The sequence below is a fragment of the Zonotrichia leucophrys genome, chromosome 29, assembly GCF_028769735.1.
Source record: "Zonotrichia leucophrys gambelii isolate GWCS_2022_RI chromosome 29, RI_Zleu_2.0, whole genome shotgun sequence".
Lineage (NCBI taxonomy): Eukaryota > Metazoa > Chordata > Aves > Passeriformes > Passerellidae > Zonotrichia > Zonotrichia leucophrys.
Window position 1 is genome coordinate 2,691,826 of NC_088198.1, and position 14,686 is coordinate 2,706,511.

At 55.6% G+C, this 14,686-nt stretch overlaps 1 protein-coding gene across 1 annotated transcript in view; it reads right to left on the reverse strand.

Annotated features, from left to right (window-relative positions):
- ESPL1 (extra spindle pole bodies like 1, separase) overlaps positions 1-14,686 on the reverse strand; it is a 51,061-nt gene that overhangs the window by 14,017 nt on the left and 22,358 nt on the right. Inside the window, exons 16-22 of the mRNA XM_064734665.1 lie at positions 14,097-14,228; positions 12,766-12,922; positions 11,165-11,274; positions 6,609-8,398; positions 2,755-3,763; positions 2,585-2,668; positions 691-904 (exon numbers count right to left, since the gene is read on the reverse strand). Of these exons, the coding sequence (XP_064590735.1) occupies positions 691-904; positions 2,585-2,668; positions 2,755-3,763; positions 6,609-8,398; positions 11,165-11,274; positions 12,766-12,922; positions 14,097-14,228 (3,496 nt within the window). The remainder of the gene's footprint in view (positions 1-690; positions 905-2,584; positions 2,669-2,754; positions 3,764-6,608; positions 8,399-11,164; positions 11,275-12,765; positions 12,923-14,096; positions 14,229-14,686) is intronic.

Below are 14,686 nucleotides of genomic sequence, written 5' to 3' on the forward strand. Positions count from 1 at the left end.
TCTGGGATGGGGGTGTGGGATCTGGATATGGGATGTGGGACATGGGATACAGGATGGGGATATGGGATAAAGATATGGGATATGGGATGGGGATGTGGGATATGGGATGAAAGATATGGGATGGGGGATGTGGATATGGGATAAAGGATATGGGATATGGGATGTGGGATGTAGGATATGGGATCTGGGATAAGCCCCATTCCCTATTGGGATGTGGGATATGGGATGAGCCCCTTCCCCATGGAGGAATCATCAATGGGGACGTTGGGGTGGGGACAATGGGAATGGGGACAGGGACATTGACACGGGGCACTGGAAGGGGACACTGGATGGGGACAAAGGACAGGGATGGGGACACTGGGAAGGGGACAGAGGCCAGGGATGGGGACACTGGATGGGGACACTGGGAAGGGGACAGGGACAATGGGAAGGGGACACTGTGAAGGGGACAGGGACAGGGACACTGGATGGGGACACTGTGAAGGGGACAGAGGACAGGGATGGGGACACTGGGAAGGGGACACTGGGATGAGGACACTGGATGGGGACACTGGGAAGGGACAGGGACAGGGATGGGGACACCGGATGGGGACACTGGATGGGGACAGGGACAGGGATGGGGACACTGGACAGGGACACTGGGAAGGGACAGGGACAGGGCGCCACGCGGAGGTGCCAGCCGTGACCCACCGTGCCCGGGCGTGGACGATGGCCAGCAGCTGGTGGCGCAGGGTGACACCCAGGGACTCGGCCAGCAGCCCCGCCGTGCCCAGCGGGTCCCTGTCCCCCAGCGCCAGCGCCAGCAGCTGGCACAGCCGGGCATAGACAGAGCCGGGGGGACAGCGGCCGAGCCAGGCCAGAGCCTCGGCCAGCAGCGAGCGGACAGCGGTCAGTGAGGGGACACCTGTGGGGACAGAGGGGACAATGGTCAGTGAGGGGACACCTGTGGGGACAGAGGGGACAATGGTCAGTGAGGGGACACCTGTGGGGACAGAGGGGACAGAGGTCAGTGGGGACAGAAGGGACAGTGGGGACAGTGGTCAGTGGGGACAGAGGGCACCTGTGGGACAGAGGGGACAATGGTCAGTGAGTGAGGGGACACCTGAGGGGACAGAGGGGACAATGGTCAGTGAGGGGACACCTGTGGGACAGAGGGGACAGAGGGGACAATGGTCAGTGAGGGACAGCGGCCACCGAGGGGACACCTGTGGGGACAGAGGGGACAATGGTCAGTGAGGGGACAGTGGGGGACAGTGAGTGGGGACATCAGAGGGGACAGAGGGGACAGTGGCCAGTGAGGGGTCACTTGGGGGGACAGAGGGGACAATGGTCAGTGAGGGGACAGTGGCCAGTGAGGGGACACCTGTGGGGACAATGGGGACAGTGGTCAGTGGGGACAGCGGCCACCGAGGGGGCACCTGTGGGGACAATGGGGACAGTGGTCAGTGAGGGGACAGAGGGGACAGTGGTCAATGGGGACAGTGGCCGGAGAGGGGACACCTGTGGGGACAATAGGGACAATGGTCAGAAAGGGGACAGAGGGGACAGTGGTCAATGGGGACAAAGGGGACAAACAGCCAGAGAGGGGACAGTGGTCAGTGAGGGGACACCTGTGGGGACAATGGGGACAGTGGTCAGTGGGGACAGAGGGCACCTGTGGGACAGAGGGGACAATGGTCAGTGAGGGGACAGCGGCCGGAGAGGGGACACCTGTGGGGACAATGGTCAGTGGGGACAAATGGCCAGAGAGGGGACAGTGGTCAGTGAGGGGTCACTTGGGGGGACAGAGGGGACAGTGGTCAGTGGGGACAGTGTCTGGAGAGGGAGCACCTGTGGGACAATGGGGACAATGGTCAGTGGGGACAGAGGGGACAAACGACCAGAGAGGGGACAGTGGTCAGTGAGGGGGCACCTGTGGGACAGAGGGGACAATGGGGACAGTGGTCAATGGTGACAGTGTCCAGAGAGGGGGCACCTGTGGGGACAATGGGGACAGAGGGGACAATGGTCAGTGAGGGACAGCGGCCACCGAGGGGACAGTGGTCAGTGGGGACAAATGGCCAGTGAGGGGACAGTGTCCAGGGAGGGGGCACCTGCAGGACAGAGGGGACAGTGGCCAGTGAGGGGACACCTGTGGGGACAGTGGGGACAGTGGTCAGTGGGGACAGAGGGGACAGAGGTCAATGGGGACAGTGGTCAGTGAGGGGACACCTGTGGGGACAATGGGGACAGAGGGGACAATGTCCAGTGAGGGGTCACTTGGGGGGACAGAGGGGACAGTGGTCAATGGGGACAGGAGGGGTCAGGACAGGAGGGACAAAGTTTCGGAAAAGTTTGGGAGGAAAAGTTTTGGGGAAGAAAGGAAAATTTAGGGAAAGGAAGAGAAATTTGAGGGGGAAGAGGAAAAATTTGAGGAAGGGAAAAGTTCAGGAGAGGAAACTCCTGAGAAAAAGAAGGAGAATTCCTGGAAAAGGAAGGAAAACTGGAAAGGCCAAGCCATACCCAGCTTGACTTTTGATTTTGAACTCCAAAATCCCAAAACCGCCCCAAAATTCCCCAAATCCTGCAAATTCCAGGTGCTCACCATGCCGGGCACAGGGCTGGGGTCCCTCTGGATTTGGGGGGTCCCCCTTGTCCCCAATTCCCGGCATTTCCGCGCTGGCCCCACCTGGAAAAGATGGAGAAGTTTTGGGGTTAAAAAGGACAAATTTGGGGTCACTGAGGTGAAACCCCCCCAAAATCCCCCAAACCCACCTGGGGGCAGCGGGGGGAGCTCGAAGCTCATTTCTTCCTCTTCCTCCTCTTCCTCCTCCTCCTCCACGGCCCTCAGCGGGTCCCGCTCCTCAATCCCACAAAATTCCCAATTCCTCTTTTCCTCCAAAATTCCACTTTGGGGCTTCCCCCTCTCCTTCTTCTCCCGGGGACCCCCAGCCCGGCGGGGACCCCTGTTCTCCTTCTTCTCCAGAGGTTTTTTGGGTTTTCCCTTCTCCTTCTTTTCCACATTTTCCATTTTGGAGTTTCCCCTTTTTCCCGCATTTTCCATTTTGGGATTTTCCATTTTTTCCATTTTGGGATTTTCCATTTTTTCCGCATTTTCCATTTTGGGATGTCTCGTTTTTTCCATTTTGGGATCTCCCCTTTTCCCCACCTTTTCCATTTTGGGATTTCCTGGTTTTTCCACATTTTCCATTTTGGGATTTCCTGTTTTTTCCACATTTCTCATTTTGGGGATCCCTCTTTTCTCCAGATTTTCCATGTTAGGATTTCCTGCTTCTTCCACATTTTCCATTGTGGGATTTTCCATTTTTTCCACATTTTCCATTTTGGGATCTCCTGTTTTTTCCATTTTGGGATTTCCCCTTTTCCCCACGTTTTCTTTGTTAGGATTTCCCATTTTTTCCACATTTTCCATGTTAGGATTTCCCGTTTTTCCCACATTTTCCATGTTAGGATTTCCCGTTTTTTCCACATTTTCCCCTCTGGAGTTTCCCCTCCTTTCCCTCTTTTCCAGAGCTGTTTGGGGGATGTCATTTTCCTTCTTTTCCACATTTTCCTCGTGCTTAATTCCCCTTTTTTCCCTCTTTTTGGGGGTCCCCAGCTCCTTTCGGGGCCGCCCCCGCCGGGTCCGAGCCCCAATTCCTGGAGAATTCCTGGGGGATTTTTGGGGCTGAATCCTCCTCTTGGCACAGGAACTTTTCTGGGTGGTTTTGGGGGGATCTGGGGGATTTTGGGGCTCCTCGGGGTCGCTGTCACTGAATGTCACCTGAAAAAGGGACGGGGACAAAGGGGTTCAGCACAAATATCCCAAAATTTTTCCTCGACTTCCAAAGTTTTCCACATGAAGTTCCCCCCCCAACCCCACCAAATTTTCCCCACTAAAATTTTCCTTCATTTCCCAAAATTTCCTCTCCAAAATGTTCCCTCACAAACTTTTTCTACCCCCCAAAATTTTTCCCCATTTTATTTTCCTTTTCCCCCCAAAACTTCTCCTCTCCCCCAAAGTTTTCCCTTCCAAAATCCTTTTCCCTTCCCAAACTTTTCCCAACCTTTCCCCTAAACCTTCTCCTTCCACCCCAAAAATTTTCAGTCCCCCAAAACTTTTCCATCCCAGATTTCCCTTCCCAAACTTGATCTCCTCATGATTCCCATCCCAAATTTCTCTTCCCAAACCTTTCCCCCCAATAATTTCCTCCCAAAATTTTCCCTCCCCAAACTTTCTCTCCTCCTGATTTTTCCCCCCGAATTTCCCTTCCCAAACTTTTCCCCCCAAATTTTCCCATCCCAAATTCCCCCATCCCTCCCCAAATTTCCCTTCTCAAACTTTGCCTCCTCTCAATTTTCCCATCCCAAATTTCCCTTCCCAAACTTTCCCTCCTCCTGATTTCCCCCCAAATTTCCCTTCCCAAACTTTCCCTCCTCCTGATTTCCCCCAAATTTCCCATCCCAAACCTTTCCCCCCCAAAATTTCCATCCCAAATTTCCCTTCCCAAACTTTTCCTCCCAATCATTTCCCAACCCCAAATTTCCCTTCCCAAAAATTTCCCTCCTCCCGATTTCCCCCAATTTCCATCCCAAATTTCCCTTCCCAAACCTTTCTCCCCAAATTTCCATCCCAAATTTCCCTCCCCAAATTTCCTTTCCCAAACTTTCCCTTCTCCTGATTTCCCCCCAAATTTCCCATCCCAAACCTTTCCCCCCCAAAATTTCCATCCCAAATTTCCCTTCCCAAACTTTTCCTCCCAATCATTTCCCCCCCCAAATTTCCCTTCCCAAATTTTCCCTCCTCCCAATTCCCCCCCAAATTTCCATCCCAAATTTCCCTTCCCAAATTTTCCCTCCTCCTGATTTCCTCCCCAAATTTCCTTCCTTCCGATTTCCACCCAATGCTTTGCTCCTCAAATTTCCCTTCCCAAACTTTTCCCCCCGAATTTCCCTTCCCACTTTTCCCCCCAAATTTCCCTTCCCAAACTTTTCCCCCTGAATTTCCCTTCCCAAACTTTTCGCTCCCCAAAATTTCCCTTCCCAAACTTTTCACTCCTGAATTTCCCTTCCCAACTTTTCCCCCCAAATTTCCCTCCCCAAACTTTCTCTCCTCCTGATTTTTCCCCCAAATTTCCCTTCCCAAATTTTCCCTCCTCCTGATTTCCTCCCTTCTGATTTCCACCCAATGCTTTACCCCTCAAATTTCCCTTCCCAAATTTCCCTTCCCAAACTTTTCCCCCCAAAATTCCCTTCCCAAATTTTCCCTCCTCCCGATTTTTCCCCCAAATTTCCTTTCCCAAATTTTCCCTCCTCCTGATTTCCTCCTTCTGATTTCCACCCAATGCTTTACCCCCCCAAATTTCCCTTCCCAAACTTTTCCCCCGAATTTCCCTTCCCAAACTTTTCCCCCCAAATTTTTCCCCCCGAATTTCCCTTCCCAAACTTTTCCCCCCGAATTTCCCTTCCCAAATTTTCCCTCCTCCTGATTTCCTCCCCAAATTTCCTTCCTTCCGATTTCCACCCAATGCTTTGCCCCTCAAATTTCCCTTCCCAAACTTTTCCCCCCGAATTTCCCTTCCCAAACTTTTCCCCCCAAATTTCCCTTCCCAAACTTTTTCCCCCCAAATTTCCCTTCCCAAACTTTTCCCCCCAAATTTCCCTTCCCAAACTTTTCCCCCAAACTTTTCCCCCCCAATTTCCCTTCCCAAACTTTTCCCCCCCAAATTTCCCTTCCCAAACTTTCTCTCCTCCTTATTTCCCCCCCAAATTTCCTCCCTTCCGATTTCCACCCAATGCTTTGCTCCTCAAATTTCCCTTCCCAAACTTTTTCCCCCCAAATTTCCCTTCCCAAACTTTTCCACCCCAAATTTCCCTTCCCAAACTTTTCCCTCCTCCTGATTTCCTTCCTTCTGATTTCCACCCAATGCTTTACCCCTCAAATTTCCCTTCCCAAATTTCCCTTCCCAAATTTTCCCTCTCCCGATTTTTCCCCCAAATTTCCCTTCCCAAATTTTCCCTCCTCCTGATTTCCTCCCTTCTGATTTCCACCCAATGCTTTACCCCCCCAAATTTCCCTTCCCAAACTTTTCCCCCCGAATTTCCCTTCCCAAACTTTTCCCCCCGAATTTTTCCCCCCGAATTTCCCTTCCCAAACTTTTCCCCCCAAATTTCCCTTCCCAAATTTTCCCTCCTCCTGGTTTCCTCCCAAAATTTCCTTCCTTCCGATTTCCACCCATTGCTTTGCCCCTCAAATTTCCCTTCCCAAATTTCCCTTCCCAAACTTTTCCCCTCAAATTTTCCCTTCCCAAACTTTTCCCCCAAATTTCCCTTCCCAAACTTTTCCCTCCTCCTGATTTCCTCCCCAAATTTCCTCCCTTCTGATTTCCACCCAATGCTTTTCCCCCCAAATTTCCCTTCCCAAACTTTTCCCCCCAAATTTCCCTTCCCAAATTTTTCCCCTCAAATTTCCCTTCCCAAACTTTTCCCCCAAATTTCCCTTCCCAAATTTTCCCTACTCCTGATTTCCTCCCCAAATTTCCTTCCTTCCGATTTCCACCCAATGCTTTGCCCCCCAAATTTCCCTTCCCAAACCTTTCTCCCCGAATTCCCCCCTTGCCCAGACTCACCCGGATGCGGGACTTGACCCTGGCTGGGATTTTGGGGGCCCCGCGGATTCGGGAGCGGCCCCCGGGCGGGGAGGGCTCCTCGCTGAAGATGGTGAAGGGGGTCCCGGGCCCCCCCAGCAGCACCTTTGGGGGCACCCCCAATTTGGGGTGGGGGGTGCAGGGCCCCCCTGGTCTCAGGACAATGGGGGGAACCTCGGGGTCTGAGTCTCCGAGGGTGAAAACGTCCCCAAATTTGGAGGGCTTCACTTTTGGGGTCTTCCCCGCCTTGGTTTTGGGGGGTTTGGCTTTTTGGGGTCCGGTTTTGGGGGGAGCTTTGGGGGTTTTTTGGGGTTTTGTGGGGTTGGGGGTGGGTGGGGGACGGGGGGTCCAGGCCTGGGCCAGGACATCGTCCATGGAGTGACCGAGGGCGGCGGCCACGCGGCCGAGGGTGGCCACGGCTTTGGCCAGCAGCAGAGTGGCCACGGCCACGCCCAGGCCGGCCACGGGGGGGCTGAGGGACCCCAAAAGGGTCAGACCCCGCTCCAGCTCCTCGTCCCAAACTGGGGGGCACTGGGAGGGACTGGTCAGGCTCTGCAGGGCCAGCACGGAGTAGCCAGCGGCCACCAGCTCAGCCAGGGGGCCCGGGGTGCTGTCCCCAAGGGGGTCCCTGTCCCCAATGGTGTCCCCATTCCTGATGGTGTCCCCATCCCCAGGAGGGTCCCCATCCCTGATGGTGTCCCCATTCCTGGTGGTGCCCCCATTCCCAGAGGGGTCTCTGTCCCCAAGGGGGTCCCCATCCCTGATGGTGTCCCCATTCCTGATGGTGTCCCCAACCTCGATGGTGTCCCCAACCCCAGGAAGGTCCCCATTCCTGATGGTGTCCCCATCCCTGATGGTGTCCCCATCCCCAGAGGGGTCTCTGTCCCTGGAGGGATCCCACAGGTCCCTGTCCCCAATGGTGTCCCCATTCCTGGAGAGGTCCTGCCCACTCCTGTCCCCAAGGATGTCCCTGTCCTTGATGATGTCCCCATTCCCAGAGGGGTTTTTATTCCTGGAGGGGTCCTGCTGATTTCTGTCCCCATTCTCAGGAATTCCCTTATCCCTGAAGGTGTCCCCATTCCCAGAGGGGTCTGACACACTCCTGTCCCTGATGTCCCCATTGCCAGAGGGGTCTGACACATTCCTGTCCCCATTCCTGATGATGTCCCCATTGCCAGAGGGGTCTGACACACTCCTGTCCCTGTCCCTGATGGTGTCCCCATTCCCAGAGGGGTCTGACACATTCCTGTCTCCATCCCTGACCATGTCCCCATCCCCAGAGGGGTCTGGCACACTCCTGTCCCTGTCCCTGCCCGTGTCCCCAAGCCCCACGCCCCACAGCTCCCGTGCCAGGCGGGTGCCAGCGCTGGCACACCGCGGCAGCACCCTCCTGACCAGCGCCAGCCCCGGTGCCACCTCCCCGGCCACCAACCACGTCCTGGCCTGTGCCAGGAGCCAGCGCAGCCCCAGGGCCACCAGGGCAGGGTCACGGCAGAAGGAGCAGGGACAGCCCGAGGGGTGGGACAGGAATTCCAGACTTTTCCAGGCTTTGCTCTCCTTCAGCTCCGGCGAGGCCGTGAGGGCGTCCGGCTGCTCCGGGAGCGCGGCCGGGGCCAGCAGGGCCAGCGAGGGGCCCTTCAGGAACTCCTCATCCTCATCCCCGCCAGCAACGGGGGCAGGAACGGGCTCCAGGGCCTTCCTCCTGTCCAGGGGGCCCTTCCGGAGCTGGATCCTGGCCCGGCGGGGCCGGGGCTCCCGGAGGGGTTTGGGGTCTGCAATGGGAATTGAGGGAGGATTTGGGGTCTGGAGTCATGGAAAGGATGTTGGGGTTCTATTCCCAGCAGGGTTTGGGTTCTGGAATGGGAATTCAGGGAGGATTTGGGGTTCAGAGTCCTGCAGGGAATGGTTTGGGTTTGGGTTTGGGTTCTGGAATGGGAATTCAGGGAGGATTTGGGATCATGGAAAGGATGTTTGGGGTCTGGAGTCACACAGGGAATGGTTTGGGGTCTGCAATGGGAATTGAGGGAGGATTTGGGGTTCAGAGTCCTGCAGGGAATGGTTTGGGTTTGGGTTTGGGTTCTGGAATGGGAATGCAGGGATGATTTGGGGTTTGGAATCATGGAAAGGATGTTTGGGGTTTGGAGTCTTGCAGGGAATGATTCCCAGCAGGGTTTGGGGTCTGCAATGGGAATTCAGGGACGATTTGGGGTTTGGAGTCACAGAAAGGATGTTGGGGTTCTATTCCCAGCAGGGTTTGGGGTCTGCAATGGGAATTGAGGGAGGATTTGGGGTCTGGAATCATGGAAAGGATGTTTGGAAAGGAATGCTTTGGGTTTGGGTTGGGGTTTGGGGTCTGCAATGGGAACTGAGGGAGGATTTGGGGTTTGGAGTCACAGAAAGGATGTTTGGGGTCTGGAGTCACACAGGGAATGATTCCCAGCTGGATTTGGGTTCTGGAATGGGAATTCAGGGAGCATTTGGGGTTTGGAGTCACGGAAAGGATGTTGGGGTTCTATTCCCAGCAGGGTTTGGGTTCTGCAATGGGAATTGAGGGAGGATTTGGGGTCTGGAGTCATGCAGGGAATGGTTTGGGTTTGGGTTGGGGTTTGGGTTCTGGAATGGGAATTCAGGGAGGATTTGGGGTCTGGAATCATGGAAAGGATGTTGGGGTTCTATTCCCAGCAGGGTTTGGGGTCTGCAATGGGAATTCAGGGAGGATTTGGGGTCTGGAGTCACAGAAAGGATGTTTGGAAAGGAATGGTTTGGGTTTGGGTTGGGGTTTGGGGTCTGCAATGGGAACTGAGGGAGGATTTGGGGTTTGGAGTCATGGAAATGAAGTTTGGGGTCTGGAGTCCTGCAGGGAATGAATCCCAGCTGGGTTTGGGTTCTGGAATGGGAATTGAGGGAGGATTTGGGGTTTGGAGTCATGGAAAGGATGTTTGGGGTCTGGAGTCACACAGGGAATGGTTTGGGGTCTGCAATGGGAATTGAGGGAGGATTTGGGGTCTGGAGTCATGGAAAGGATGTTTGGGGTCTGGAGTCCTGCAGGGAATGGTTTGGGGTCTGCAATGGGAATTCAGGGAGGATTTGGGGTTTGGAGTCCTGCAGGGAATGGTTTGGGTTCTGGAATGGGAATTGAGGGAGGATTTGGGGTTTGGAGTCATGGAAAGGATGTTTGGGGTTCTATTCCCAGCAGGGTTTGGGTTCTGCAATGGGAATTGAGGGAGGATTTGGGGTTTGGAGTCACACAGGGAATTATTCCCAGCAGGGTTTGGGTTCTGCAAGGGGAATTCAGGGAGGATTTGGGGTTTGGAGTCATGCAGGGAATGGTTTGGGTTTGGGGTCTGCAACGGGAATTGAGGGAGGATTTGGGGTTTGGAGTCATGGAAAGGATGTTTGGGGTCTGGAGTCATGCAGGGAATGGTTTGGGTTGGGGTTTGGGTTCTGGAATGGGAATTCAGGGAGGATTTGGGGTTTGGAGTCCTGCAGGGAATGGTTTGGGTTGGGGTTTGGGTTCTGCAATGGGAATTCAGGGAGGATTTGGGGTTTGGAGTCATACAGGGAATGGTTCCCAGCTGGGTTTGGGTTCTGGAATGGGAATTCAGGGAGGATTTGGGATTTGGAGTCCTGCAGGGAATGAATCCCAGCAGGGTTTAACTTTGGAGGGGATGGAAAGGATAATTTGGGATTTTCCAACCCAAAAAAGGGTCCAAAAATTTGGATTCTGTCCGAGCCTGAACCTTCTCCCAAACCCAAACTGGGATCACTGGGATTTCCCCCATTCCCAAACTGGGATTTCCCCATTCCCAAACTGGGATTTCCCCCATTCCCAAACTGGGATTTCCCATCCCAAACTGGGATTTCCCATTCCCAAACTGGGATTTCCCCATCCCAAACTGGGATTTCCCATCCCAAACTGGGATTTCCCATCCCAAACTGGGATTTCCCCATCCCAAACTGGGATTTCCCCCATTCCCAAACTGGGATTTCCTCCATTCCCAAACTGGGATTTCCCCATTCCCAAACTGGGATTTCCCCCATTCCCAAACTGGGATTTCTCCCATTCCCAGACTGGGATTTCCCCCATTCCCAGACTGGGATTTCCCCCATTCCCAAACTGGGATTTCCTCCATTCCCAAACTGGGATTTCTCCCATTCCCAGACTGGGATTTCCCCCATTCCCAAACTGGGATTTCCTCCATTCCCAAACTGGGATTTCCCCCATTCCCAAACTGGGATTTCCCCATTCCCAAACTGGGATTTCCCATCCCAAACTGGGATTTCCCCCATTCCCAAACTGGGATTTCCCCCATTCCCAAACTGGGATTTCCTCCATTCCCAAACTGGGATTTCCCCCATTCCCAAACCGGGATTTCCCCCATTCCCAAACTGGGATTTCTCCCATTCCCAAACTGGGATTTCCTCCATTCCCAGACTGGGATTTCCCCCATTCCCAAACTGGGATTTCCCCATTCCCAAACCGGGATTTCCCCCATTCCCAGATGGAATTTTTGGCGTTTCCCCATCCCAGTGCTCACCAGTCTGAGGCTGGAGCAGGAACTGGGCGTGCTGGAGGTGGGACTGGCTCAGCTCCAGCTCCCCCTGCTGCAGCTCCAGCTGGGACTGCAGCACCAGGAACCACGCACACCTGCGGGAAAAATGGGGAAAAATTGAGAAAATGGGGGGAAAAAAAGGGGAAAAAAGGGGGAAAAGAGGAGGAAAAATGGGGGGAAAAATGGGGGGAAAAATGGGGGAAACCCATTTTTCCCAAAAATGGGAAACCCCAATGATCCCAATGACCCCAATCCCATTCCCAGCCCATCACTGACCAGCGGGTGGCCTGCAGGTGTCCGGCCATGGTCAGCTCCTCACTGCTGGTCACCAATGACCCCAATGGTTCCCCAATGACCCCAATCCCATTCCCAATGATCCCAATGACCCCATTCCCAATAACACCAATGACCCCAATGACCCCAATCCCATTCCCAATGATGCCATTCCCAATCCCAATGACCCCAATCCTATTCCCAATTACTCCAATGACCTCGTTCCCAATCCAAACGATCCCAATGACCCCATTCCCAATCCCAATGACCCCAATCCCATTCCCATCCCATCACTGACCAGTGGGCAGCCTGCAGGTGCCCGACTATGGTCAGCTCCTCAGTGCTGGTCACCAATGACCCCAATCCCATTCCCAATGACTCCAATGACCTCGTTCCCAATCCCAACGATCCCAATGACCCCATACCCAATCCCAATGATCCCAATGACTCCAATGACCCCATTCCCAATCCCAATGACCCCAATCCCATCATGGACCAGTGGGCAGCCTGCAGGTGTCCGGCCATGCTCAGTCCCTCAGTGCTGGTCACCAATGACCCCAATGGTTCCCCAATGACCCCAATCCCATTCCCAATGACCCCAATCCCATTCCCAATGACCCCAATCCCATTCCCAATGACCCCAATGACCCCATACCCATTCCCAATGATCCCATTCCCAATGACCCCAATCCCATTCCCAATGATCCCAATGACCCCATACCCAATCCCAATGATCCCATTCCCAATGACCCCAATCCCATTCCCAATGATCCCAATCCCATTCCCAATGACCCCAATCCCATTCCCAATGACCCCAATGACCCCAATCCCATTCCCAATGATCCCAATCCCATTCCCAATAACACCAATGACCCCAATGATCCCAATGACCCCAATCCCATTCCCAATGACCCCAATGACCCCAATCCCATTCCCAATGACCCCATTCCCAATGATCCCAATGACCCCAATCCCATTCCCAATGACCCCAGCCCCACCACTGACCGGCGGGCGGCCTGCAGGTGTCCGGCCATGCTCAGCCCCTCAGTGCTGGTCACCAATGACCCCAAGGACACCAATCCCATTCCCAATGACCCCAATCCCATTCCCAATGACCCCAATGACCCCAATCCCATTCCCACCCCGTCACTGACCAGCGGGCGGCCTGCAGGTGTCCGGCCATGCTCAGTCCCTCAGGGCTGGTCACCAATGACCCCAATCCCATTCCCAATGACCCCAATGACCCCAATCCCATTCCCAATGATCCCAATGACCCCAATCCCATTCCCAATGACCCCAGCCCCACCACTGACCGGCGGGCGGCCTGCAGGTGTCCGGCCATGGTCAGCCCCTCGCCGCAGAAGGCCCTGGCCCTGCACAGAACCTCGCAGTGGCCCAGCAGCGTCACCAGGCGCTGGCAGCAGCCCAGGGCGTCCCCCAGCACCTGCCACTTGTGCACCAGCGCCGGGCCTGGGGACAGTGGGGTGCCACTGGGAACACTGGGGGACACGGGCTGGGGAGGGGGCTGGGGAGGGGGATGGGGAGGGGGCTGGGGAGGGGGATGGGGAGATGGGGTGGGGAGGGGGCTGAGGAGATGGGGTGGGGAGGGGGCTGGGGACAAGGAGCCATTCCCAAGGTTCCTGGACCTTCCCATGGAGTTCAGCTCATTCCAAGAGGTCCCAACCCATCCTGAGGGACCTCAGCCCATCCCAGAGGCTCCCAGGGACCCCAATCCCAAAATATCGCACCCCAGGGACCCCAATCTCACCCCAATGACCCCCACCCCACTCCAGGGACCCTGATCCCATCCAATCTCGTCCCAGGGACCCCAGTCCCACCCCAATGACCCCAACTGCAGGATGCCCCACACCCGATCCCATCCAATCCCACCCAGTGCCCCCAATCCCACCCCAGGGACCCCAATCCCATCCAATCCCACCCCAGGGTCCCCAATCCAACTCCAGTGACCCCAATCCCACCCCAGGGACCCCAATCCCATCCAATCCCATCCCAGTGACCCCAATCCCACCCCAGTGACCCCCATCCTACTCCAATGATCCCAATCCTGTCCCAGGGACCCCAATCCCACCCCAGGGACCCAATCCCACCCCAGGGACCCCAATCTTGTCACAGGGCCCCAGTCCCACCCCAGTGACCCCCATCCTACTCCAGTGACCCCCATCCCACCCCAGGGACTCCAACTGCAGGATGCCCCACACCCAATCCCATCCAATCCCACCCAGTACCCCCAATCCCACCCCAGGGACCCCCATCCCACCCCAGGGACCCCAATCCCATCCAATCCTACCCCAGTGACCCCCACCCCACTCCAATGATCCCAATCCCACCCCAGGGACCCCAATCCCACCCCAGGGACCCCAATCCCACCCCAGGGTCCCCAATCCCACCCCAGGGACCCCAATCCCATCCAATCCCACCCAGTGCCCTCAGTCCCACCCCAGTGACCCCCATCCTACTCCAGGGACCCCAATTCCACCCCAGGGACCCCAATCCCATCCAATCCCACCCCAGGGACCCCGATCCCATTCAATCCCACCCCAATGACCCCAATCCCATCCAATCCCACCCCAGGGCCCCCAATCCCACCCCAGGGCCCCCGGTCCCACCCCGGCCCGTCACTGACCGCAGTCGGGGCCGGGCTCCTCGGGCGGGCGCCCGCGGGCACTGCCCAGGACCTCGCTGCCCATCAGGGACACCAGGACGCTCCTGAGCAGCTTCTGCGCCTCCAGCAGGGCCACCTGGGGGCTGCTCCAGCCTGGAATTCGATGGGATCCCCAGCCCTTCATCCTCCTCCTCCTCCTCACAGCAATCCCGACTCACCCTTCCTCTTCCTCCTCATCCCAAATCCACTCTTCCTTCTCCTCTCTAAACTTTCTCCTTCTCATCCCAAACTCTCTCTCTTCCTCATTCCCAAAACTCCTCTGTGCTTCTCTTCATCCCTTCCTCTTCCTCCTCCGTCCCAAAACCCCCTCAACTCTTCCTCGTTCTCGAAACCCTTCCCTCCTCCTCCTCATCCCAAAATCCTTCCCTCTTCCTCCTCCTCCTCTCCGAACTCTCTCCGCTCTTCCTCATCTTAAACTCTCTCCCTCTTCCTCCTCATCCTAAACCTCTCCTTCCTTTTCATCATCCTAAACTCCTTCATCCCTGAACTCCATTCCCTCTTCCTCATCCCAAATTCTCTTCTCCCTCTTCTTCCTCCTCATCCCAAACTCC